Below are 26011 nucleotides of genomic sequence, written 5' to 3' on the forward strand. Positions count from 1 at the left end.
CTATTCCCAGCCTCAGTAGCACCGCCACATGTATGTGACACCAGCCACAGTGGCGGTGACTTCGTGGACCAATCAACAGTCAGATGTCACCGCTCTTTGCGAACTAATGACCCCGAAGTACGGAGTATCCCCTTGTCAATCAATCAGAAGACAAAGCGAAAAAGAAAGAAAAAAGAAAAAATGTACACTATTGTACCTGAGAATATAGTCATCGGAGGATGATTTTTTCTCCTGATCCTCCCGAATCTAAATATATTTCCCGGTCCTTTAAAAGGACAAAAAAAGCCTGCTCACGTTCACGGCACAGTCATCGTGCATGTTGATAACGCAGATCGAGTTCTGCCGCCCAACTGTTCCATATGTTGTAATGTGATGTGAGCTCATCGAACTTGCCCAGCCCGGTGATACGTGTCTGCCTTCCTAAGTGGCACCCAATTATTCTGCCCTATACATCTTGCCGCCATCCTTGATCGTTGCTCTGCCCAACTTGATGCGCTTTGAGCTCCCCACCCAAGCCTCCCTACTGCATCAACTTTCTAAAACACTTCATTGGAACGCCTCCGACCGAACTTTGCGCTAATTGCTGGGGTTGAAAACCCAACTGCCTTATTAAGGCACTGGAAAAATCCTTGCCTCTTCTTTAATACCCTGGTTCACTATCGGTTCTTTTGATATTTCACTTTTCCGATCTATACGGGCATTTCCCTTTTTTTTGAGCGCCCTACACCGCTCCCTTATCCCGTCGATCTTAGCCATCGGATGATTGATTTGCTCCGGTGAGGTCGTCTCAACGACTTTTTTTTGCCATGGCACCTTTTGGTCAGACTATCGCGGTCATTGACAAGTCCGGTAAAGTTGTGAGCACAGTAAGTTGGATCCGCAATCTTCAATCTCCAATCTCCAATATCCAACCCCGCATTCTGACAGCTATCAGAGTAAGCAACTTTTCGGTGTCTTTAGCCATGCAAAAAATGCCTATCGTGAGCGCAAAGCTGGCTATCAATCAGAGCGTAACGCCAAACTCGCAGAGCAGCAAGCCCTCGAAGGACTGGCCCGTTATCAAATCGAGGACGCGCCCACGGTAGTCTCAGGACGAAGTCGTGCCAGGTCACGACATGGAGGCCGCAGTCGTGCTCCATCCCACTACGACGATGGACGGACCGTTGTATCGCGACGAAGTTCACATTACGGGGATACCCGAACAATTGCTCGTCGTCATACCCACCATGATGTCACACTCCGAGATGATCCTCGCCCCATGACGGCTCGGTCGAGATCCGATGCGCATATTGACATGGACCTTGCATACGGGGACGCCTCCCCTGCAGCCCTATCCAAATACCCCCCACCCAACCCTCAAAATGATCAAAAACAGCTCGATGGTCTGGTACACCGTGCCCAGTGGCTGCTAGAAGAAGCACACTGTATGCAACATGGTGCTACTGCCACTATCGCCCACCTACAGAAGGATCCTGATGCCATGGCCGCCGTCGCCCTGACGCTAGCAGAGATCAGCAATCTCGCGCGCAAGATGGCGCCTACCGCACTGACCTCAATGAAAGCAGCCGCGCCAGCCATTTTCGCGCTCCTATCCAGCCCTCAGTTCCTCATTGCTGCGGGTGTAGGCCTGGGTGCCACGGTGGTAATGTTCGGAGGATACAAGATTATCCAAAGACTTAAAGGTGGTCCTGTCGGGGAAGACGGAACGCCTGCCGAGCCCGAGCCCGAGACCGAAATTGAGGAAATGATGGAATTCAACACAGAAGCCCTCAGCTCCGTAGAGATGTGGAGACGCGGCGTCGCAGACCATCATGCCGATAGCGTCGGCACATCCGTCGATGGCGAGCTCATCACTCCCACCGCAGCAACGATGTCCGGCATCAACGTGAGCACCGCTCGAGCACGGCGCGATCCTCGCTTCAAATTCGACGAGGAAGCTTCGGTCGCTTCGTCGCGCCGCTCTCGTCGTTCGCGATCAACTCGTGCCCCCACACAGGCACCCCCAGAAAGACACGAACGACGATCGAGAGCTCCTTCCGAAGCGCCCTCGGGATTCCTCGGTCGAAGCTCCTCCCGCTCCAGGGCCCCGTCGAAAGCCCCGTCGAAATCCCCATCCAAAGCCCCAAGCAGGGCACCCACCAGAGTTCCCAGCAAAGCTCCCAGTCGGGCTCCATCCAAGGCTGGCACCTTTGTCTCCGAGACCGAAAAACGGCCTAAGGAGAAAAAGAAGGGTCCCAGCCGCTTACGACTCATGTTTACGTCTTAACTCACCCCAGACTCGACAGATATCTTTTGTATATATATTCACAATTCCTTCATGCCCTTGCATGGATACCCATCCACACGCTATGAACTCTGATGACACTGAACTGATTGACGAATGAAGAGTTATGCGTCCACATGCCACCTTTTTCTTGTTATTTGCAATTGATTTTGAGCTTTTTTTCATATTCTTCTTTTCTTTTCTAATATACTTATTTTCCTTAACAGGAATCTCGCGTTAAAGCATACCCAACACCTATCAACATGGAAACTCCTGTCGCAGGCTTCAATGATACCGAAACATCACTAAAGAATGCCAGGACTTGAAAGGCGGCTCGGTCATCTTCTCATGTTGTGATCCCCTAGGATCCAAGAGTGTTGAAGAGTCTCCAACAGTTCCGCGAGACTTTTGGGCGATGGCTTCGTGAAATCTCGCGTCGCCAACATGCCTGAGGACGATTTTTGACGACTGGAACAAATGACTGCACTTCGAGATGGCCACTTCCAAATTTATCACTACATAATTATAAATAAATGTGTTCGTCAATTAAAGCAATCTAGAAGCAGGATTGAGAGGTAACTAATTGAAATCGGAAGTAAGAGTAAGAGATATCTAATTACATGGAATCTAAAGTGAGTGTTTTACCTGACAGGTTATGATACTACTTCTACGAAGTAACACTTGATCAAGGTCTCAACGCATCAGCCTATATTAAATTAAGCATCTGACCCTAGTGTCTATACACATGCATAGTTAGCAATAGCTTTATGTCAGTTTCGATATGTGCATTAGGAAACTTACTCCGCAAATATCCTATGGTCGACTTAGTAGCTGAACTCTGACAACTGTGGCGAAGACTTCGCCGGAAAACATGGCTGAACCTTCGTATAGTGACGGCACAGACCCAGAACTGGAAAACCCAGCTGAAATCAACACCGACCCAAATGGCAAACTCCCGGAAGGCGTTCAGGCTCTAGTTCCAAATCAAGTTTTCTCGCATCAATCGAGGACCTACAAAGCACCTCGCACATGTTCTCAATAGCTAGCCTAGCTTCCGCGACTTCGACGATCTTGCCCAGCGATACAACAACTGGAAGTACGATCGAAACATCCTTTTCAAAAAAGTCATTGACATTTCTGCCCAATCAGAGAATTTCTACGACAACAGGAACAAAGATTGACTCCGCGACTACCTGCACACGGCCTCGGGAGGCTATTACGCTGCCCCTCTTAAAGCCCTCTTTGATGACGACAACCAGCAGGAGAATATAAAGGACAACGAGTATGTCCAGCCCGTTAAGCAAGAAGCAACCCGAATCTGCTAGAATGGATTGTTGTGATCTGTCAAAGCTCGTTATATTTCGGCGGGGAATTTTGCAGTCAGTCTAACCTAGAATCTATCGTTCGAGCTTTATGAGTTCAGAGGAAGGGATGATAACCTTCTTAGCTCGATAGTCCTGTTCGCCTAACAGATACTCTGAGTAGACAGGAAGCTTGAGCTCCATCTTCGCTTTGATCATCCAAGCCTTCCATAGAGGAATGGCCGTATGAATGGCCATAGGACAACTGGGCATTGATTTTTCAAACAACTTCAGCACCAGGAGTGCATTGACATGAATAACTGAAACCGACATACATTTTCATTACAAGGCGCCTGTCACAGAGCGCTCATTCCGATATGAAACAACAAGTCAGCCAACAAATGCTGCCAATTTCCTACCGCTACGTTCTGACTACTATCTCTGTGTCTATACTAAAAAAGCCCATGAGTCTATCGCATCTGATCTCAAGTTCCGGCGAGCAGAACACAATTCCAACGAAACAGCCCCCACATTGATCATAGATAATTAATTAAGGCGCGTGGCTAAGCTCATTTCCCGTATATACATGCGGCTAGGTGGCTGTTTATTGTCATTGCAGGATTAGAGATGGTCTGATAAGATAGATTACCAGTATGGAGATCTTCACAAGACGTGCACAAGGCCACGTATAGGAGATCCACAATGCTAAGGTGCCAAATATGGGTTCCGAGACGTGGGTTGTTTTATTTGCACAAATTACACCTCGGGATGCGCGGTTATGTGGCGGATGGAGCAGTGATCAGGGTCTGGATGGTCTTTTATTCCGATCTCCGTTTGCAGCGCATTGAGGGCGAGGCGCTCACAGCGGATTATGGGAGAATCTGGTGGATATATTTGATTTCATAGAAAACAGTCTATGTTTCATGATTGACCGCGTTGCTGATCTGAGAGTTTTCCAGTGGACTGATATCGGGGATTTTGGCCCGTGCCGTGTGCTGGTCGGTCTTTCCCTATGAGACTCGATTTATTTGAGTTCGCTCTCGGGGATTCGTGCCGTATTTATGGATATCAGCGGACTTTCTCCAAGTTTTGGATCTGATTTCTTGTTCTTATGAAGAAGCCAAGGCTAGGTGAATGTTACTTTGTTTGTCGTAGTATGCAGTGCAAGGGGCGCATGTTTGATTGGCGAGCGATAAATGTTCGGCGGGCATAGTTGATACTACCAAGGGACATTGACAAGTCTAGGCAGTGGTCACGTTCGATATAAGCTTGTTCGGGTCACATTTTTCATAGTGGCCGGCAAAGAATGTGGTTGAGGAAAGCCGATGATCGGCCTCTGCCTCAGACCCCTTGTGGAGACTGCAGGCGCACGTCTTAACGGCGCACGCTAGTGTAGCTAGATTTGGGGTACAAGCAGATTTATAGAAAGTATGCATGCAGTATTGGGATCTTGCTGCGAGGTCGGTGTAGGGGAATGTACGTCTACATATATAACTAGGTATTTATGCCCAGAATACTGAACAGAAGAGTAACTTGGTCCGACAGTAAGGAATGGATGAGGTGAACTATCTCTAATAATAGGATCAATGTGACAGACAACTAAGCTCAATGAAAATCAATGAGATCAATAACTAGTATACTCCGTGAGCTAGTTGGTTTCCAATTCAGGGAGCAATGCTCACAAGCCCCGACTTCCATCGAGCCAGTCAGACACTGCGATATAGCGACGACATAGTATCGGCATTAATCCCAAGCAATATCTGCCGGCGAAGTGCTTTGAAGCCGCAAACTAGCATCACCAGACCAAGACTATTAATGATCACAAAATCCAATTTCGCGGGGACAAAGACGTGATACAGCAATAAGCGATAGAAAGGAGAACATCTGGAGCCATCGGCAGATGGAGGCTCCTCAAAGAGCCGGAAGTTCTCCAGTCCAACATATTCGGCCAATAATGTTATGTGTCTGGTCCGTTTTCCGATCGGCCTTTTTTGTTGCCGACGTTGTTCGGCGTTCCGGACTTTACACATATTAATAGAATTCAGATCCAATGGAATTTTCAATATGATATTGGGGGCACAAGGATACATGAAGAGGGTTCGTCAAATTGTTATAAAAAAAAAAGAAGCAATAAATCCGGAGATCAAGCCCTGGCGTGGGGCTGAGTATGCCAAGTACCGAGAAATCCAGGTCATTTCTCATATGTCGTATGCATAAAAATGCTCTCTCCATTCCCCGTGTGGAGAAGAGGGGCGAAACTAAAGAAATTTGAGTGCAATTTTGGGAAATTCGTCTTTCTTTTCCCGAATCGTAGCGGCTTTGGCACGGGTGGGACGGCAACCTTCCGGGCGAATAGAAGTAAAGTCGATACTGTCGATATTTTCGTACTTCAATGGTTTCTCTTATCTTTATATTTCTCGAATATCGTTGCATCCCGGCGTCTTCTTTTTATTGTACATTGTCAGCATGGAGGTGCCACGAGCAAATGTTCCTTTAGAGGTTATTGTCGTCGGGTAAGTTTCCTTGGATTGCATCACAGAATGATATACTGACCTTAGATAGTGCTGGTATGCTATTGCCACATAAAGTGTGATGCTTCTTCAAACAATGACCTCAGCTGACAGTATTTGACTATCAGGCATTGGCGGCATGGCTGCAGCCCTTACATTGGGATTGCGAGGACATCATGTTGTTGTCCTCGAAGCTGCCCCGAAGGTATGACTCAATGATTCCAAATTCAACGTCCAAAACTAATCACCGTCAATAGCTCATGGAAGTTGGAGCCGGCATTCAAGTGTCCCCAAACATGCTCCGCCTATTTGATCGTAAGTCAACCTGTCTCCAAATTTAATACCTAGGCTAACTCCCTCTAGGATGGGGCGTGTCGGACCTAATCCACGCCCAAGATGTAGCCTTGGAGCACATCCACGTCCGTAGATGGGACGATGGTAAATTGTTAGGCACAATGCCGGTGAACAAGACCTTCGGCCAGCAAGTAGTCATTCACCGCGCAGACCTGCACAACGCCATCATCGACCGGGCCCTTGCCCTGCCGAACGTCGAGTTGCGCGAGAATTCGCTCGTGACAGACGTCCAATTCAGCTCCGCAAGCGTGACGCTCGCCAACGGCGATATCGTCCGTGGTGACGTGGTGATTGGCGCAGATGGCATTAAATCCACGATCCGCAGCCAGCTGCTCGAGGATTCGACTATCAAAGCAGTTGCCACTGGTGATGCTGCGTATCGTATCATGCTGCCACGCGAGATTATGGAGAAAGATCCCGAATTAAAAGAGCTCATTGACGAGCCGCAGGCGACTCGTTGGCTTGGTCCTTCCCGCCATATTATCGCTTACCCTGTGCGCAAGCATGAACTTTACAATGTCGTTTTGCTCCATCCTGACGGCCATGGCGTGCAGGAGTCCTGGACGACCAAGGGCTCGAAGCAAGAAATGGTTGACAACTATAATGGATGGGATAGTAAAGTGCGGAAGCTGATAGATTTGGTCGATGACGACGAGGTTTTGGAGTGGAAGCTGTGCCTGCATCACCCGCTCCGGACATGGACACGGGGATCCGTTGCTCTGATTGGCGATGCTTGTCATCCCATGCTGTAAGTCGACTCCTTTCATAGCTTGTCAGATCGCTAATATTGTAGTCCTTACGTTGCTCAAGGCGCTGCCCAGGCTGTTGAAGACGCCGCCGCACTTGGCGTTGTGTTGTCAGCTATTTCCTCTCGCGAAGAGATCCCGCTGGCTTTGAGTGCCTACCAGAAGTCTCGAAAGGAGCGTGCCGAGACAGTACAACAATCTGGGTCAGAGAATCGTGTCACGTTACACTTGCCAGATGGACCTGAGCAAATTGCCCGAGATGCGCAGTTCCAGGCTTCGGCCAGTGGTAATAATCCGGATAAATGGTCCGATCGTAGGACGCAGGAATTCCTCTGGGGCTGGGACGCAGAAAAGGCTGCGCTGGATACTTGGAATGGTATGTTGCTGTATCTGTCTCGCTGGTTGTCATCTGCTAATCCGACGACAGAATCGCGCGGCCACCTCAAAGCTAATGCAAACCTTTAACATGTTGTCCATATGCATTTCCCGTTCATGATTCGCCCTTTTCTTTTACCATCCAGCGATTCAACATCCAGCGATTTCATTCAGAGTACATACGTATCTTTAGAAATGTGAATACTTCATTACATTGACCAATCTAGCAGGATAGCCTTGGAATGAAGATAATATTATTGAATTCTCCCAACACATTGCATTTTTAAATTCATATCCACAATGTCGCTATTTTTTTCTCTGGTTCATTATACAGTCATTCAAATCCAAGACCATCCATCATTCATCGGGCGGAAACTGGACATGAAAGACTCGACATGTTGGCAGGAAGCCAGGGACGGTCAACATTTGGCATTCCATTGATTCCAAGTCGAAGAGAAGGTGTCTTTGATTTCATAAGGACACAATTTACAGTCTCTCACCAGCGGCGGCCTTCATCTGGCCGTACTTCTTGAGACGGATCGCAGACACGGTGATGAAGCCGGTGGTCTCGGCGGGGGAGAAGTCACCAATCTCGTCCATGGAGGACTCGCTCATGTCGTACAGCTTCTCGGTCTCAGAGGAACGGCCGAGGATGGAAACGGTACCCTTGTATGCGCGGCAGCGGACCTGGCCGTTGACGGACTTCTGGGAAGCGGTAATGGAGGACTCGAGGAACTCGCGCTCGGGGGAGAAGTACATGCCGTTGTACAGGAGCTTGGAGTAGTTGTAGGTGACGAAGGAGTCGCGCAGAGCACGAACCTCACGGTCCATGACAAGACCCTCAAGGTCACTGGAAAAGAGTCAGTGAACGCAATTTCATTTTGAGATCGAGAATACGCACATGTGAGCGGAGCGCAGGGCAGTGAGACCAGGGGTTTCGTAGCAGCCACGGGACTTGATACCGATGAAACGGTTCTCGACAATATCAATACGGCCAACACCGTGACGGCGGGCAATAGTGTTAGCGGTCAGGAAGAGCTCGACGGAGTCGGTGACGGCCTTCTTCTTGCCACCCTCGGTGTACTCGAGCTTGACGGGTACACCCTTCTGGAAGTAAAGGGTGAAGTCCTCGGGCTGATCGGGGGCGGTCAGGGGGTCCTGGGTCAGCTTCCACATGTCGGCGGGAGGAGTGGTGTCGGGGTCCTCCAGAATACCGGCCTCATAGGAGCAGTGGGCGAGGTTCTCGTCCATGGACCAGGGCTTGGACTTGGTGGAGGTGACGGGAATGCCCTTCTCCTCGGCGTAGTCGAGCAGGTCCTGACGGCCCTTGAAGCGCTCGTAGAAGACGGGGTCGCGCCACGGGGCAATGACCTTGATGTCGGGCTGAAGGGCGTAGAAGGCAAGCTCGAAGCGAACCTGGTCATTACCCTTACCGGTGCAGCCGTGGGAGACGGCGAAGCAGCCCTCGCGCTGTTGTTTGCGTTAGCGCATCGTTCCATGTTGTCTCCAATTTATGAGTCAATCGTACCTGGGCGACCTCGATCTGGGCGCGGGCAATGACAGGGCGGGCGAGGGAGGTACCAAGGAGGTACACGTTCTCGTAGACGGCATTGCAAGCAATGGCGGGGAAGCAAAGCTCCTCGATGAACTCGCGGCGGATGTCGGCAATCTCGCACTTGAGGGCACCGATCTTCAGGGCCTTCTCGCGGGCAGCCTCGAAGTCCTCTGCAGAGATATAGGTTAGATCTATGTCGGGTTGTTAATGTCGATGAGATTGCGAATTACCTTCCTGACCAACATCGGCCACTATTGATGATGTTAGAATTTGATCTTTATCAATGAGAGTCGCGACTTACTGAAACAGACGACCTCATAGCCCTCTTCGATGAGGTACTTCACTACAGTTGGAGATCAGTAACGGCAATCGGTGAAGTGTTCACTATAGAGTATCCATACAGATGCAGCTGGTGTCGAGACCGCCAGAGTAGGCGAGGCAAACCTGCGCAATTGGATTGTTAGTCAACAGTCAACATGGCGGGCAACAGTGTGGAGCTAGTGGCGGTGTGTGTGTGTGTGGGATATTGGAATTGACTGGTTGATTGAAATTGAGTGGGAAATGGGACGTTATAGTGTAATATACCTTTCCTTGTGCCATTGTGAAGAATTGATGGATAATCAGGAATCAAAATGACTTGAACTGTGAAATATAAAGAAGAAAGATTGAGTCATAGGAAAAAATGGTGGGAAAGTCACGGGGGTCCGACACCGGCTGATAACTGATAAGGTCGATCATTGCCCCTCCAATTCTGACATTCTTACACAGTGAGATCTATATGTTTTGCCCTTTGTTTTGTCCAATGAGATGATCTCTGTATATGCATGTTCGGTTGGAAAAGAGAGAGGTCAAGGTACACAAATCTCAATCGATTTTAGGGAAAGGCGACTTTACCACGTAAACGTCAGCTACAGACGATCTAGTGGAACAATTTGTACGGAGTACCAAATCCTCAAACCAGGGTTTTTCCTTTGCCATAATCAAAGTGGCTGCTTGTATGAATATTGATGGACATATATGAAATGGATTGTTGTTGTTTGCAGGTTATAGTTAGGTAGCCCTAGAGGGACTATGTGTCGATGAGGTATATTTTTAGGGATTGACTAAAAAGAAGCTAGTCCCATCTTTTCATAGAGATTTCAACGATCATGTCTTTTTTATGCACCAATACTAATCAAACCTGAGGGATCAGGGTGTACTCTCATTACTGTACTTTTGCAGTTGATGGATGTGTCAATATCCATTGTGAAAAGGTTCTTACTTCATCATAGGCAGTTTGAGCAGTTTGATATGTTTGTCCAATTTGCATCATCTCGGCTATCCGCGGCGCTTTCCCCGCGCTATGCCCCGGATCATGAATGAGCATAGCAATTTAAAGGGAATCACCCCTGCGGAGGAGAGAATCTTTCATGTATTTACATTCTGTTCATAAACAAAAATTCTAGCCAATGGCTTCTTTACGCACTCCAATGCGGTCTTTTGCCCAAGTGCCTCGACGGTTCTACTCCGGCGCGCCTACCCCTTCCGCAAAGCTCAATCTACCTATTGACTACAAAACTACTCCAATTTTACATCACACTTCATCCTCCTTGGCAAATACCTCAGATTTCCCCGCAGGTGCTACAAGTAAACGACTCAACTTTTTCCAAGCTATCAACTCTGCACTCCGAACCGCCTTGGCGAAATCCGACAAGGTACTTCTTTTCGGCGAAGATGTTGCCTTCGGTGGTGTGTTTCGGTGCTCGATGGATCTTCAGACAGAGTTTGGTTCAGATCGGGTGTTCAATACGCCATTAACAGAGCAAGGCATTGCGGGCTTTGCAATAGGATGTGCGGTAGAAGGAATGAAGCCGGTAATTTGAACGCTTCTTGATCAAAATATCATTCTGACTTTACTTTGTGAATAGGTTGCAGAGATCCAATTTGCAGACTACGTCTTCCCTGCCTTCGATCAAATTGTCAATGAGGCTGCGAAATTCCGGTATCGCGAGGGTGGGACAGGGATCAATGCAGGTGGGCTCGTGATTCGTATGCCTTGTGGTGCGGTTGGACATGGTGCTCTGTGAGTTGTCTATGATGATTCAAAAGATTTGAATTGCTAATCTGGTGAGCATAGATACCACTCCCAATCCCCCGAGTCACTTTTTGCACATGTCCCCGGTGTCCGGGTAGTGATGCCACGGTCTCCTGCCCAAGCCAAGGGTCTTCTTTTATCGTCTATCTTCGAGCACAATGACCCTGTGATCTTCATGGAGCCTAAGATCCTTTACCGTGCCGCAGTCGAACATGTCCCCAACGAATACTACACTATTCCTCTCAGCAAGGCAGAAGTCATCAAGCCCGGAAAGGACTTGACCGTCATCTCATATGGACAGCCTCTCTACATGTGCTCTTCAGCAATTTCTGCCATTGAAAAGGCAATGCCTGGTGTCAACGTGGAGCTTGTCGATTTGCGAACAATCTATCCATGGGATAGACAGACTGTCATTGATAGTGTGAAGAAAACCGGACGAGCGGTCGTGGTGCACGAGAGTATGATCAACTACGGTGTGGGCGCAGAAGTGGCATCGACAATACAGGAGAATGCATTCCTGCGACTAGAAGCACCTGTAAAACGAGTTGCCGGATGGAGTACACACACTGGTCTGAGTTACGAGCAGTTTATCTTGCCTGATGTTGCAAGTAAGTGCAGTCTACCCCGATATTACACATCAACCGCTAACTTTGGATCTTTTCTCCTCGTCTTTTAGGGATTTTTGATGGCATCAAGCAAACATTAGAGTACTGATTCGGAGACATTCTTCAGATCATAATAGCATATACATTTTTTTTGGCCCTCCCTCCACTCCATGTATCTGAAAATCCCCATAGAAATATTGATATTTCATTCAAGTGTTCATCATGTCAATGTTTGTTTTCCTCCCAACAACATCACATCCCTTGGTTCTGCGGCGGTCTTTGAATGAAAATTTGCGCGGGTGGCCCATCTCCTTCGCTTGACGATCCATCAACATATTAGAACCGGTTTCGTTGGCGTGAGTTTGTCTCCACAGGGGGCGATGAAGGACTTTTTAGAGCTGTGGATTGATAGAAGTCACACCTACGTACGATCCCATCAATGAAGCCTTTTTAAAACGTCCAGATATTGGCGTATAATATGACTGGTCACTTTGTAGTTCTTGCAGATGCTTTTAGCTTCACTACATTATCGAGCTAGGTAATAAAGAACATAAAATCCAGGGCATACAAATCAAATAGTGTGGCCATAAACATACGTTAATTCATAAGAGATGGCCCGCTTCTTTGTATGTTTGAAAATAAGCAGTGCGGAATTAGCCCGTTAGACGCCCAGGTGGGTTTCGTAAGCTCTCACGTAATCCATGGATGTCGGCCCCGGGGGACCTCGGGAGGATCCCGCGCGATTAGGGCACGCCATAGTCATGACGATAGCTGTTCACAATATATTTCAAATCAGACGCGGAATCCCTTCTAAGGTTGGACTTTGGATTACATGGTTGCTCTATAATCACTGTTTGACAGAATGATATGGCGTGCGATTTTAGGTGAGACAGAATATGTCGATTCGTCACACACACATATATAGAGTGGCGCAAACCTCCAACTGTCTTTTCAATTAACACACCATCTTCATCTCTTTCTTCAATTATCTTCCCATCATCAGACCAGGTATCATAGCTCTAATCTATACGTATACACTTTTTCAACATGTCGACTAAGGTTGCAATTGTCGGAGTATGTAAACCTATCTACCTTTATAGTTTCTGATGTGCTAACATTGACCCAGGCCAGTGGGAACGTCGGCCCAGCAGTTCTCGAGCAACTCCTCGTCGCTGGATTTGATGTCACTGTTCTCACTCGATCAGATAGTGACAAGAAGTTTGACTCCCGAGCTCAAATTGCCAAAGTAGACTATGAGTCCTTTGACTCTCTTAAGGATGCTTTGGCGAACCAGGATGTTGTTGTTAGCACCCTTAATGTCGGTGCTGTTCCACTTGCTATCCATTCTCGTATCATCGATGCCGCCGCAGCCACAGGAGTGAAGCGATTTATTCCTTCCGAGTATGGCTGTGATACCACCAACGCCCAGGCCGCTAAGCTACCCGTGTTTGGAGACAAGGTCAAAGTCCAAGAACATCTCAAGAATACATCCCAGACCTCCGGTCTCAGTTACTCGCTACTTATCACCGGCCCCTTCCTCGACTGGGGTATTGAGAAAGGCTTCATTCTTGATACCTCCGGTCCTGTTGTCACCCTCTACGATGGCGGCGAGCAGCGCTTCTCAACCACCACACTCAACGGTGTGGGCAAGGGTGTAGTTGGTATCATTAATAACCTTGATTCTACCAAAAACATTCCTGTCTATGTTGAAGAGGCCAGAGTGTCCCAGAAGGACCTTTTGCGATTGTCCGGCAGCAAGATTGATACTCAGATTGTCCAAACTGTGGACCTGGAAAAAGGAGCCTTCGAGGAGCTTGGAAAGCCGTCGCCAAATCCAGCAGTCTTTGCAACCAAATTTATCTTGAGAAGCATCTTCGGTGAAGGCTTTGGGTCCCTCTTTGACCCCAAGAAATTGTCAAATGACTTGTTCGGCTTGAAGCCCCTATCCGAGGAAGAACTTCGTGGGCTTTTCGCCAATTAAGCGGTCCATTCAATTATTGGCAATATGACCAATCATATTGTGTATGTCAATTCCTTCTTTGAGGAGGCAAAGTCTGATTGAAAGGGTAGATCAGGTGGACAAGTCAAGATTTGTAGCCAACACCTAATTAAAGAGAAACAAATCAAAAAACATTAGTCCAACAGTGTTGCAACCGGTAGTATCACATTCCAAACATCTCACATCTCCGTAAATGCAAGGTGTTTCAGAACGTTACCGTCTCGGAAACGCAAGGTAAGCATATCCGAAAGCGTTGAGTAAATCTTGGTTCCCCGCTTTATTACTCAAAACGAGTTGGCGAATCAAATCGGCACCAGATCTCGGGCTCGATACATATGAAATTCGAGGATTATTAACTTCGAGACAAGGTCGAAGAGTCATATTTTATTCTGTCGACCGGCGAAATGACGGAAATTGGAGAAATGATCTGGCTTTACCTTCCCGAGTGACCTGTTTTGAACATATTATGCCAGTCTGCCTAGCATAAGAACTTCCTCTGCTTTCACCAAAGTCTTGAAGTGGAACCCATGGCAATGTTGATTCCTGAGTCTCCCACGAGCCCGTATTATATATACTTGTGATGTGTCTTGGTGAAACGTTCGTGCATGCTAAGATTAAAGGGATTATAATGTCATAACATATCTCCAAAGTTGGAGCGCCAGGGGCATTCTCGCTAAACGCAAATGAACTTCAAGTCGAACAGCCATTCGCTATTGATCCAGCAAGCTTTCAAAATCAATCAAATCATCTGAAATGTTAGCATTGTGGTGAGTCATAATCTCCGAATACCTGCTACTTGTCAGTTTGCGATTGCATAGATCGAGTTAAGACACCACAAACGTTAACATTTTCCAAGTATCCACTGTGTGATCTACAGCGACAGAAGACCAATCAAACTTTTCCTCAGCCACGGGTTCGTCAGTGGAGTCATGATAGAGCTCCAGATACGGGTGAGCTAGGGCGGCGCCGGCACTTAAGCGTTCCTCGGGATCCCAAACGAGCAGCTTTTCCAGTAGATCGATGGCTATAGTGATGCACATGAGCATTCAATCTTCATCCACTTGTGGGGCGAAACAAACCGTAAGGTGATGCATTCTTGATTCTGCTGGCCATCGGTTGCTTAGTTCGAGCTGGTAAACCTTCAATGTATTTTGATGTCTGCAAATCAGAGTAAGTCATGAGTCACGAAACTCATCGTCGATCTCAAACGTACTGTCTGAGAAGAAATAGTTTCCAACACTTTCCGAGGAACGGACCCGAGGAGGTCGGCAATGACGGAGAACTGATCAGCATGACTTTGTCCTGGGAAAAGAGGTTTCCCTGCAATCATCTCAGCAAGGATGCAACCCGCGCTCCATATATCAACTTGGACGGTGTACTTTTGCCACGTTAACATAGTTTCAGGGGCTCGATAATGTCGCATGCTGACATAGCCGGTCATAGTGACATCGACTGTCCTGGCCAGCCCGAAATCGCATAGCTTGACGTCGCAATTCTCGTCTACCAGCACATTGCTTGGCTTGAGGTCCCGGTGCACAACCCCTGCCGAATGAATGTATTTCAAGCCACGCTGATAGAAATGAAACGTTAGGCTGGCTGGTTTTCCAATTGATTCCATCACGTACCATAATTTGGTAGAATATATATTTGATGAACTCATCTTCGATAGGTTTCGCGCCAATGATGTGTGCGAGATCTGTACTCATGAGGTCTGTGACTAGATATCTATGGATGTCAGTACCGCTATTGTGGGCGGAAGAAAAGGGTAACGAGGGCTATTACATCTCATCACGAGAGGAGACGAATATATCTCGCAAGGTAATCACCTGCTTGAGGAATCAATATGTTATCACCAATCTTCATCCTGGCTGCACGCACATTGTCATGTCGAAGATGGTTGAGTAATTTGACCTCTCGGAAAGTCCTCTTGGCTGCTTCCTCGGTGCGAAATGGCCCCGGGATCTTCTTTATCGCAACGATCTCAGATGTCAGGTTGTCCTTCAGCGAACTGGCCAACGGTCAGCTTTCCAGATACTTCATCCTGTGCTAAGCTTTTCGATTGTCAAAGCCGAGGTCCGCATACCACACAACTCCATAAGCTCCAAATCCCTTCAGTTTGATATTGGAATATCTGTATTTGACATTAGCTGCCAAGGCTGCCAAGTTCCAAGTTTTAAGGCCAGACACACCGGCTAGGAATGTCAAAGGTGCATCCACCAATATTATGCTTGATGGTATCAGTATCATTATCTGACATTTCGTTGATTGCTTCAAATCTATCTCGCTGGATTGTAGGAAATACCAAATCAGCAATCCAAATTCTGCATGAATAGGGAGCGAAGTAGCTCCCGAGGTCCAGACCTCGGGAGGGGCAGACTTAAATAGTCGTTCCTCATGCACACAGTCTGGACTCTGGACTAATCCAGGGTTTAAGTAAAGAATATCCTGTTTTTTGGCGTGCAAGAACACGAAGCAAAGACCGGGGTGTCAATTCCGGTTCCACTTACGGGAGACTAAAAATCCCAACTAGGTGGTCTGGGACACCGTCCCATTTTTCTCATTCTTTTTTTTTTCACTGTCGCCTGCATATATACGTTATGAATTGTTCGACCACGGGGGAAAAATAGTGTGAAGAATACAATGTGGTTACAGTTTCTCCATTTAATAAGGTAAATTTACCCTGCTTATGTGCAAAAGTTAAGAACACCTTTGATTCTAATTCATGTGCTTAGTTATGGAATATTACTCGGCAGCCAGGTTTTCCAGGTGAAACTTAAATCATCTGCAATAAAACTGGAAAACTCCTTACTGATGGATCATTTGACAGACTTTTTTCAATGGCATTCTGGCATACAAGGGTTTAAGTCGACCGTTCTTTGGGGTCCACCAGGGCGCGATATTTCCGGTCTACTTTTCGCTGCAATCCTTTCTCCCTGTTTTGGTAGCTTTAACTGGGGCTCAAAAGAACCAGTCAATGTCTCCACTCAATGTCCTAACCCCTCTTTACTGGTGTATGACTGCTGTCTCCACCGCGGGTTTGATCAATCTGATCATATTCCGGCCCTTGACACAAGAAGCAGTCAAAGCTAGAAACCAACAAGGTAATGGACACCACAAACTTGTCCGATCGCCATTTAGTAGAGAGAGAAGCTAATGCCTCATAGACACTAAGGATCGACAAACATCGCCCATTTTTGTGTCTCGAGAAAAGAAGATTCTAGATCGGCGGTTCATGTACATTCATGCCACGTCTATCTGTATTAATATTGGCGGACTCCTTGCCACGATTCAGTATGGAACATCACTTGCCAAGCTTCTGGATTAGGATCTACGAATGCAAATGCACACGGCTACACAATTTGCCACAGTGGGAATCGGGAGTTAAGTCAGGGGGATCTACTACCCGGCATATAAACGTCACTGATTACTTATTTTTGACCACTCACAATTTTTGTACAATTTAGTTTTTTTCCATAGAGATTCTATAATTACTAAAAACATTCAGAGAGACTACTCCATACAGTACAATAGTATAGATTGTGTATTTACAGTACTTTGTTGGTTACTACATTGGTGGCGAAAGAGATGTGGGCAATTCTGCCTTGTACAGCGCTTCTGATTGGCGGAAACTCGTCCGTGATCACAGAGCTCAACAGGTATCACGAACTTGTTTGTGTTTCGCTTTGTCCGCATTCAACATATGATGTCAAACATCTCTTAGCTATCTACAACCTTCAAAATCATGTTGAAAGAGAGTTTGGACCCTGTTAGTGATGACGTTCATCTCGGAGCAAGCTTATCAACCCTCTCACGGACGGTGCTTAAAACTGACGATGAACCTTGCTCTAATTTTTTCAATCTCTATTTCGGATTTCGACCCTTCAACAAACAGGTCCAACGATGATCTCACTCAGCCTTTAGATTCTGCTATCTTCTGACCATATCAACGCTTGTTGATCATTTCACTAATCTCGCAAACGAAAAGCCCGAGTCTCCCGATTATCCACAGACCAGACATATACAACCCCCTTTGGCGCATAATTGGAAACTATTACCATGGCGAAAGATATGCCAGTATACCCTGGCCTAGAGCGCTGGCGCCTTCTATACCCGATAGGCAAAGGGGCTTTCAGTGCTGTGTATCGAGCTCAAGATACTCAAACGGCACCTCAAACATCAAACGATGATGTTGCGATCAAGATCATGCGAAAGAGTGACATGACTTCACAACAGGTACGAACTATATCAGAAACTCATTGCGAAGACCTCTCCTTCATTTCACAATCCTTGCTTATCGAACAGAATTCCAGAATTCTATCATGTGCAAGGAAATTGAAACAATGCGCAAAATGAACCACCCCAACTTGATCCGATTAATAGACACAATCGATACAAGCCGGTACTGCTACATAATTATGGAACTCTGCACTGGAGGAGAATTATTCAACCAAGTGATCAAGTTGACTTATCTAAGCGAAGATCTCAGTCGGCATGTTATTCTCCAAGTTGCGCGGGCCGTGGAATACCTACATCAGACATTAGGAATAGTACATCGGTCGGTCCGCTCTATTACGCTGTATGAGCTCCCACAACAGTGACTAACAGCGAGAACAGTGATATCAAACCCGAAAATATTCTATTCCATTCCATACCGATGAAGCCAAGCAAGGTTCCCAAGAAAACACATCCAGGCGAGGAGAACAAACGCGATGAGGGTGACTTTGTGCCTGGTATCGGCTCCGGTGGTATAGGAGCAGTCAAACTTGCCGACTTTGGATTCTCTAAGATGATCCTAGGTAATTTGACTGCGACTCCATGCGGTACGATGGGATACGCTGCGCCAGAGATCGTTGACGATCAGAAATACTCTACCGGCGTCGACATGTGGGCCCTTGGTTGTGTTCTCTTTGCACTCTTGGCTGGTTATCCACCTTTTTACGATCCCAACATCAAGCTCTTGATGAAAAGAGTTTCAAAGGGAGAATTTGCTTTTGATTCTCCTTGGTGGGATAACATATCCGAAGATGCGAAAGATCTCATTAGAAATCTTTTGACTGTTGATCCTACGAAAAGGTACACCATCAATGAGTTCATGGCCCATCCGTGGATTCGAAAAGGTTCAGAGGAGTGTTCACAACAGAATTCAAATCAAACTGGAGAACAGCCAAAAGAAAAGCAGCCATCTCATTCGGACTCTCATCTTTCGGTAAAGGCTCGGTCAAGTAAGGTTCAAAATACGGTCTCTGAACAAAAGCGAAATGAAGAACTACTCAGTCCAGCACATCTAGCCCTCCAAGGTCAGGTGGAGTGCCGCACCCCGGATGTTATGAATGTGGGCGAGATATTTGATGTCGCCTTTTCTGTGCACCAAATAGAAGAAGAGCGGAGAAGACAGGAGAGGATATTCGGAAAGATTTCCAGCACCAATAGCGCCACTACGGCGATGTCACAGCTAGCCTTGTCGGGTGCTAAAGGAGCCAATCGTTTATCATTTATGGTCGAGCCTAGCTTGCCGGATCAAGCTTCAGGCAACACCGAGCTGAAACTAGACAATAGCTCATTGTTAGAAAAACGAAGAACGCGCCAACAAGGCAAATAAATACACTTCGTGACAATTGTGACATTCGCAAACCCCCCATAATCCTACGGGTAATTCCACATATAACAGAACCTCTGCTCAAAGGTCAAGTCAAGAACTGACTACTTCTGCAGCATTCAGCGCAATTTGAAACCGTGGTTTCAAATTTGCAACATCCTCGAGTCCAACGCTAATGCGAAGCGGATCCGCTGGCACACCGAACCCTACCTCCCACTCTAAACTCCCAATAATGAGCTAGAACAACATAGGGTGAAGTCAAGGTAAAGTTTGTGCCGTGACTAGGTCCATTAGCTGTCTCGATGTGATTGAAAAAGTCAACCGCATGCTCTTTCTTGTCGCAAGTAAAAGATAGCAAGCCGCCATATCCACCAGTTGATGTTCGACAATCATAAAATTGCTTCGAAGGACTGTGCTTGGGGCTATGTACTTCCTTGACCAGAAGATTCGCTAAAGGAACATCGCAGATGGCTTCGGCGTTCTCAGTGATCTTCTTAATCCGAGTCACGAAGTCATGGCTATTGCGCCCCATGAACTAATTGTCTTCGGCCCAATAGTTGTCTTCGTAGTCCGCTTCGAAGGCTCTTTCCAACCTCCCTTCAGGATTCAAAATCGAACTGCCGCTCATATCATTTCAGTCTCCCAAGAAGATTTTGATGAGACTGCTTAAACCCACGTCTGCATGTGGAAATACATGAACGTTGACGAAATTTCCAATCGTCTCGTCAACAACCACCCCGAAAACATAGGTGTGGGTCAGCTTTTTTGATTCGCTTGGGATCGGGGCATTTCAACATAGGATTCCCAGAAATTCACAGATAAGGGCCAATAGCGTTCGCCAGACTTCAGGCGGGCTTCTAATTCATCCAAATCTTCCGATGAGCCATGTCCGTAGAAAAGGCAACCGGGCCCGAATTCTGTAGAATCTTCAGAGTGTCAACATAAGGGGCTCCAAGAGATATGCTCTTGAGTTGACTTCTGGTTTCTAGCATCATTTGATGGGTATTGAGATTGACATTCATTCCACAGGGATAGAATTAAACGTCCTCGTCAGAAAGACCTGATACTCCACCAGAGTCTGAGGTCACATTAGAGCTTGCTTCAACTGTAAGATCCACTTTTCCCACCATGCCAATTCCCGTGCCGGATTCGGTACACACCAAAGCTTGTTTTCACAAAAGGGTCTTGGATCGCGAAGCTCACTTATTGGGCACTAATTCCCTGTCTTCCACGTGATAGCGGGCTAAATGCTGACTGACGTACCAATACAATATGGGTACGGGGCCAGCCATCATCCTTGTCGGAAAGCGTTGCCCAAGTTATCTGGAAGTATGTAGATAGCCTACAATATAGCGCTCGCATCAAGTATTGCGCTGACCCACAGGCTTAAGCAGCCATTCATACGGATTATGGTGAGAGACACTCATGTTTGGGAGATTCAATTGTAGGGTCTTTAAAGATTCAATAATGCATTGGATTCATGACTCATACGTCTAAATTGGGCCGATCTCGAGGTTTCCATCACTCCTCATCGAGCAGAGCTAAATCAAGACAGGTTGAAGCTGATATCCAAGCGCACTAAAGTTAAATACATACAGCATCATACTACATGTTGTACTACAAATCAGTTTTCGGGAGTCATTCAGGCTGTAGACCGAGTAGATCGAGTCTCGATCGCCCATTCTAGTGACGTCACCTATATACTAATCGTTGTTCCCCGATCTAACCCTTGCTTTGAACGACCGAAAATTTCCAATCTTTATCAATGATCTCTCCCGACGAGAGATTGATCGAATTTTCTGTTTTGCACTAGGGAATTTAACGAGAGTATGAAGACTGGAGCTAGGTCAAATCCAGTAGTCCTCTATTGGCACCGGTCAGCTTCCTGAGTATGATCTAACATCTTAATGCTGATATTGGATTGTAGGACGGATTTACGACTTCATGACTCACCAGCTTTGCACGCTGCTCTGTCGTTGAAGCCTTCCGTTTTCATTCCAGTCTGGACATGGGACCCCCATTATGTGTACAAAGCACGTGTGGGCCCGAATCGCTGGAAATTCCTACTAGAATGTCAGGCCCAGCTATCCAAAGGATATGAAAGACTGAACTCGAAGCAGAAACTGTGGATTGTCAGGGAAGGTCCACAGACGATTCTTCCTAAGCTCTGGAAGCATTGGGGTGTCACGCATCTCGTGTTTGAGAAAGACACAGATGCATACGCTCAAGATCGGGATAGTGCCGTTATGGCCATGGCTGAAAAAGCGGGGGTTGAGGTCATAGTCAAGATGGGCAGGACTCTGTTTGATTCCGATGAGTTGGTTGTGAAGAACAATGGTAAGCCAACGATGAGCATCACTCAACTTGAAAAGGCTGCCATGAAAATCAATAATGGAAACCCGGACAAGCCAATCGATGCTCCAGAGAGCATTCCCGATCCATGGGGTGAAGAGAGAATGGACCTCAGCAGCCTTGAGCATGACTCGATTGATAACAAACCAGACTTCAATGCGGAACATCGCATCAAGAAGGATGAACAGTACTCCAATATTATGGGCCCCAGCAATGACTTCGCTGTTCCGTGGGATGATATCGGTATTGATCTGTCGCAAGCGGCTACGCCTCATCGGGGTGGTGAGGAAGAAGCATTGAAGGTGTTGGGAGAATGTATCAAAAATGAAGAATACATTGCACGATTCGAGAAGCCGCAGACGTCTCCAGCAGATTTCGAGCCTCAGTCAACTACGCTATTGTCGCCTCATCTCCACTTTGGCTCGCTATCTGTGAGGAAATTCTGGTGGGATGTTCACGTCGTGATGGAGAAGCAAAGAAAGGCTAAAAAGCCTGTGGCGTCTGTGCCAACCAATCTCCCAGGTCAATTATTGTTCAGAGATATGTATTTTGCGGCACAAGCACACCTCGGTCATCGATTTGCTCGTACGCATGGAAACGAGGCTGTGAGGTTTATCGATTGGCATCTGCAATCTAACCCTCCAGACAAAAATGGATCGGTCGATGGGTCTTATGAAGTGGACTCGCAGGAGGCTGAGGAATGGTTCCAGCGGTGGAAAGAGGGTCGAACGGGCTTCCCTTGGATCGATGCATTGATGCGCCAGCTCAGGAAGGAGGGATGGATCCACCATCTTGGAAGACACAGTGTCGCTTGCTTTCTGACTCGAGGTGGATGTTATGTCTCATGGGAGAGAGGTGCAGAAGTTTTTGAAGAGCTGCTGATTGATCGTGAGTCTACTTACTTCTGATTCTTTCAACACCAGCTCACAAACCGCAGATGAAACTGCGTGTAACATCGGTAACTGGCAATGGCTATCTTGCACGGCCTTTTACGCGATGTTTTACCGCTGCTATTCGCCAGTCGCATTCGGTAAGAAGTGGGATCCGGAAGGAAAATTGATCAGACGGTACTGTCCTGAGCTTGCAAAGTTCGACAAGAAGCATATATATGAGCCTTGGAAAGCGCCCATTGCCGATCAGAAAAAATGGGGATGTAGAGTTACCGGAGATGGAACTTTATCTGCTCGTTCCGATGATACCAAAGATACATATCCGAAACCTATGTTCGATTTTGATGAGCGGCGGCAGATTTGTTTGGATGCTATGAAGCACGCTTATGATGTTGGTCTCCATGGAGGCGATGCTAAAGTCAAGGATGGGTCATGGAAGAATGAATTTGGAGATTCTGGGAGCGAAAGGCCCACAAAAAAGCAAAAGACGTGACGACGAAGAAGCCCTGGATGATTGAAGCCAAATGAACCGGAGAAGGCGGTCACGGGCAACCTTTGGCATATGGCTATGATACAAGCACATCGGAAGAAGCGCGGCCAGTCTGCCTGTGAATTTCATTATTCTATGCTACTTTATTCCACATACTTCTTACCTCGTGCAACCCCTCGATAGCCAGGCATTTCAGACTCTTAAACATTGGTTTAAAAGCACTAATAATGAAGAAGTTATGTAGGGGGGAAGTGCCTATCAAAAACGGGATTCTTTCCGGATAATTAGTGATGTTCGCCGGCGCCCTTGTGGCGGGTCGATCGCCGACCGCCTGATTTACTATGCACATAACAACATTGAAACACTTGAGTAACGAGCTGCTCTCACTAATTGACCCTTTTATAAGACCATGCCGAAAATAACTGTCTAACTGTCTAAACGACTAATGACATAAATTCGTACAGTTTTAGGGGTCGCGGGATACGTAGTTGGAGACTCTACGGAGCAGCGGGGCCAGTGTATCGGTTTTTGACGAAGCCTGCCCAAAACCCGGATTATCAACCCATCATGAACATTTCCAATGCGCTCGGCTTCGGTCTCATCTAAGACCGAAACTTGAGTATCTTCAGTGAGCCCCGAGCTACTGTGTTATGTTTTTATTTAAAGCCTCAAGCCTAGTCAATGATGATCTCTTTGTTTGTCAATCTGCAGTCGTTCGTTTCAACAATTCCATCTTCAATACCAAGGCCTACAATATGTCGGTCGTCTCGGTCATCCAATTTGATGCCAAGTCGGCTCCTCCTGCTGTGGTTCTTGACAAGGTCCAAGAAGCTCTGGAAGGAATTAATCCTCGTCCTGAATTCGTATTTGGCCCACAAATCCAAGATCAAGATATACTTCAAATCACGTCGGAGCAGAAAGGCCCTGGCTCCGAGTCAACACCGCATTCCAGTTCTTTAATGGTAAACCTCCACATTCTCAGCGAGACTCAGACTGTTTTTCATATCGCTCTGAATCGCCCCGCATTCGGGCCCAATGGGTTTGCTAAGGCAAATGTAACAGAGTTTGCATTATCCTACTTCCCAGCCTCTCGCGTCACGCCAGAATTTCAGACTCAAATTCAAACCGATTTCCTTGACTTTGAAAGGATCTATAGCCCAGCTGCGACTGGGAGCAGAGGCTGGGCGTCTGGCTGGCTACTGGAAGAGCAAAACCACGAAGGTCTGAAAGGGGAAAAGGCGAAGTGTTTTTGCGTGATGAGGGGGTGGGATAGTATGGACCTATTCCAGAAGTCGTTGGAGAGCGATGCCTACAAGGAGGCTATCCCGGTACTATTCAACTGGCAGGTGCCGTTCAAGATGGTAAGTGTCTTGTCTAGGTTCTAAGGTTTACGCTAATGAGTTTAGTGGCACATTCAACGTCTGCATTGAAAACGTCGGACTTTGCAGAGTTGTCATGGGTGTTCTCTGGCCTGGTGTGCACAGTCGCAAATATCTGACTAGGAATACAGTGACAATGCCAGCTATTGCCGATTATTGTGTTTGATAGTGCAAGCTAAAGGATAATGCATCGGTTCGAGTGGTGTCTGTAAATCTGATAGCTTCACGAGCTGAGAAACAAGGTTCCAATTGGCAGAACTCCTTGCAGGTCGACTGAGCATGGCACGCCTAGTCAACATTGGACGTGTACTGAAATTCGCAGCTCATGTGTGACTTGGCCCACGGGGAAGAACTCGTCGTCAGATGAAGCTGTAGTACCATATTGGTGAAGACGTAGCAGATCCTCACGCCCTTCTTCGGTCTTGTCGTGAAGGTGCTTGAAAAGGAGGCAGCAGGCTCGAAGACATGCGTTTTCTCTCTGCTGTCGGCCAATTTGTCGTACAATCTCGGCGATTTCTTCCGCAGTAGAGTATTTTGGTGGACTTTTGCCGCGGGGGAGATGTGATAGTTTTCTTCCGTGGTGAATCTACAATGTCTTTTTCAAAACGCCTGGGTCAGTAATGGCACTGGAACCCATCACATCCAATCCAGCAGAGTGATAAGGCAGAACATTGATGTTGATAGGTGGATACGGTCTACCGCTGATAATTTTACCGCTTTTGCGCTTGTCTTCCTCCTGTCGCTGCTGCTCCGTATAAAGGTCATCCCCGATTACATCATGAACATCTTTACGTGTCTCGAGAACACCACCTTCCTCAGCCCAGTTCACCAATCGCTCGAAGTTGTCTATACGAATTCGACAATGCTTCTTCCCTACTAGGTCCAGCCAGCAGTAAGGGCCTAGGTGGCATGCAGAAGAATCGCATTCTATCAAGCCATAGACGTAGCGCCAATTTGCTTGTTGCCCACATGAGTTTTCTTTGCCCTCTAGCTGAGCATCTGGATCATCGAGGATCCTGCCTGTGAGTGATGATCTGCCTCTCTTCTTCCCTTTCCAACTGGCGGATAGAGAAGGGCAATCCTCTACGTAGTCAAAACACACTCTCAACGTGACCAGGAACGGAGAAACCTTTGCATCCTATCATTTGGATCTGAATCTTCAGGTTTACGATTGTTTACCTACAAGCGCAACGTGAAGTATGGGAAAATATTTCCAATATGCTTGCTTCCTTCATCCTTGGCAGGATTAGAACGCTGAAGGCGATGTGATTCGAGGCATTCTTGGTGATCTCTTGAATAAAGGCACAAAAAAAATCAATTCTCTTGAAAATCGTGCTATCAGTACTGGCAATTTAGGAAATCAAAACTTCAAAATACCAACAAAGGAGATCCAGTGGATTGTTCCATGGCTGTTCCCTCGTCCATGTCATTTTGTATGATCTCACGTCGATGACCAGTCTCTAGGTGATGGGGATATCGTCAATGTACCCATGCACAAAAATGTTGAGCACTCCTTGGGAAA

General features: G+C 47.0%; 12 protein-coding genes across 12 annotated transcripts; 9 read left to right on the forward strand and 3 right to left on the reverse strand.

Annotated features, from left to right (window-relative positions):
• Nucleotides 1-806: 806 nt before the first annotated feature.
• On the forward strand, nt 807-2266 carry N7529_010395 (uncharacterized protein; the record flags this gene model as incomplete). The annotated part of the gene is made up of 2 exons (XM_057245922.1): nt 807-866; nt 935-2266. The coding sequence occupies 2 exons, from the start codon at nt 807-809 to the stop codon at nt 2264-2266; spliced, it is 1392 nt and encodes a 463-aa protein (XP_057094185.1).
• An 868-nt stretch (nt 2267-3134) lies between these two features.
• Nucleotides 3135-3444, forward strand: N7529_010396 (uncharacterized protein; the record flags this gene model as incomplete). The annotated part of the gene is made up of 2 exons (XM_057245923.1): nt 3135-3251; nt 3310-3444. 2 exons carry the CDS (start codon nt 3135-3137, stop codon nt 3442-3444), a joined length of 252 nt encoding a protein of 83 aa, XP_057094186.1.
• A 2586-nt stretch (nt 3445-6030) lies between these two features.
• Nucleotides 6031-7639, forward strand: N7529_010397 (putative salicylate hydroxylase; the record flags this gene model as incomplete). Its single annotated transcript, XM_057245924.1, has 7 exons — nt 6031-6077; nt 6127-6131; nt 6203-6279; nt 6332-6389; nt 6438-7176; nt 7222-7550; nt 7602-7639. 7 exons carry the CDS (start codon nt 6031-6033, stop codon nt 7637-7639), a joined length of 1293 nt encoding a protein of 430 aa, XP_057094187.1.
• A 396-nt stretch (nt 7640-8035) lies between these two features.
• On the reverse strand, nt 8036-9704 carry N7529_010398 (argininosuccinate synthase; the record flags this gene model as incomplete). Its single annotated transcript, XM_057245925.1, has 7 exons — nt 8036-8399; nt 8451-9019; nt 9078-9274; nt 9335-9355; nt 9406-9447; nt 9506-9548; nt 9690-9704. 7 exons carry the CDS (start codon nt 9702-9704, stop codon nt 8036-8038), a joined length of 1251 nt encoding a protein of 416 aa, XP_057094188.1.
• An 848-nt stretch (nt 9705-10552) lies between these two features.
• Nucleotides 10553-11892, forward strand: N7529_010399 (uncharacterized protein; the record flags this gene model as incomplete). Its single annotated transcript, XM_057245926.1, has 4 exons — nt 10553-10957; nt 11012-11166; nt 11221-11786; nt 11855-11892. The coding sequence occupies 4 exons, from the start codon at nt 10553-10555 to the stop codon at nt 11890-11892; spliced, it is 1164 nt and encodes a 387-aa protein (XP_057094189.1).
• A 938-nt stretch (nt 11893-12830) lies between these two features.
• Nucleotides 12831-13764, forward strand: N7529_010400 (aromatic alcohol reductase; the record flags this gene model as incomplete). The annotated part of the gene is made up of 2 exons (XM_057245927.1): nt 12831-12857; nt 12910-13764. 2 exons carry the CDS (start codon nt 12831-12833, stop codon nt 13762-13764), a joined length of 882 nt encoding a protein of 293 aa, XP_057094190.1.
• Nucleotides 13765-14606: 842 nt separating this feature from the next.
• On the reverse strand, nt 14607-16039 carry N7529_010401 (CMGC/MAPK/P38 protein kinase; the record flags this gene model as incomplete). Its single annotated transcript, XM_057245928.1, has 8 exons — nt 14607-14806; nt 14862-14940; nt 14996-15352; nt 15408-15507; nt 15565-15608; nt 15661-15790; nt 15866-15913; nt 15972-16039. The coding sequence occupies 8 exons, from the start codon at nt 16037-16039 to the stop codon at nt 14607-14609; spliced, it is 1026 nt and encodes a 341-aa protein (XP_057094191.1).
• A 383-nt stretch (nt 16040-16422) lies between these two features.
• N7529_010402 (DUF4149 domain-containing protein) lies at nt 16423-17107 on the forward strand (the record flags this gene model as incomplete). The annotated part of the gene is made up of 4 exons (XM_057245929.1): nt 16423-16451; nt 16515-16548; nt 16610-16919; nt 16947-17107. The coding sequence occupies 4 exons, from the start codon at nt 16423-16425 to the stop codon at nt 17105-17107; spliced, it is 534 nt and encodes a 177-aa protein (XP_057094192.1).
• A 731-nt stretch (nt 17108-17838) lies between these two features.
• On the forward strand, nt 17839-19381 carry N7529_010403 (uncharacterized protein; the record flags this gene model as incomplete). Its single annotated transcript, XM_057245930.1, has 3 exons — nt 17839-18015; nt 18093-18329; nt 18443-19381. 3 exons carry the CDS (start codon nt 17839-17841, stop codon nt 19379-19381), a joined length of 1353 nt encoding a protein of 450 aa, XP_057094193.1.
• A 1826-nt stretch (nt 19382-21207) lies between these two features.
• Nucleotides 21208-23113, forward strand: N7529_010404 (uncharacterized protein; the record flags this gene model as incomplete). Its single annotated transcript, XM_057245931.1, has 3 exons — nt 21208-21254; nt 21306-22618; nt 22668-23113. The coding sequence occupies 3 exons, from the start codon at nt 21208-21210 to the stop codon at nt 23111-23113; spliced, it is 1806 nt and encodes a 601-aa protein (XP_057094194.1).
• A 752-nt stretch (nt 23114-23865) lies between these two features.
• N7529_010405 (uncharacterized protein) lies at nt 23866-24540 on the forward strand (the record flags this gene model as incomplete). Its single annotated transcript, XM_057245932.1, has 2 exons — nt 23866-24471; nt 24517-24540. 2 exons carry the CDS (start codon nt 23866-23868, stop codon nt 24538-24540), a joined length of 630 nt encoding a protein of 209 aa, XP_057094195.1.
• A 241-nt stretch (nt 24541-24781) lies between these two features.
• Nucleotides 24782-25627, reverse strand: N7529_010406 (uncharacterized protein; the record flags this gene model as incomplete). Its single annotated transcript, XM_057245933.1, has 2 exons — nt 24782-25075; nt 25097-25627. Coding segments are annotated over 2 exons (825 nt in total), but the record flags the coding sequence as incomplete, so codon positions are not given.
• Nucleotides 25628-26011: the final 384 nt, after the last annotated feature.

This window comes from Penicillium soppii (assembly GCF_028829465.1).
Source record: "Penicillium soppii strain IBT 18220 chromosome Unknown utg000007l, whole genome shotgun sequence".
NCBI lineage: Eukaryota > Fungi > Ascomycota > Eurotiomycetes > Eurotiales > Aspergillaceae > Penicillium > Penicillium soppii.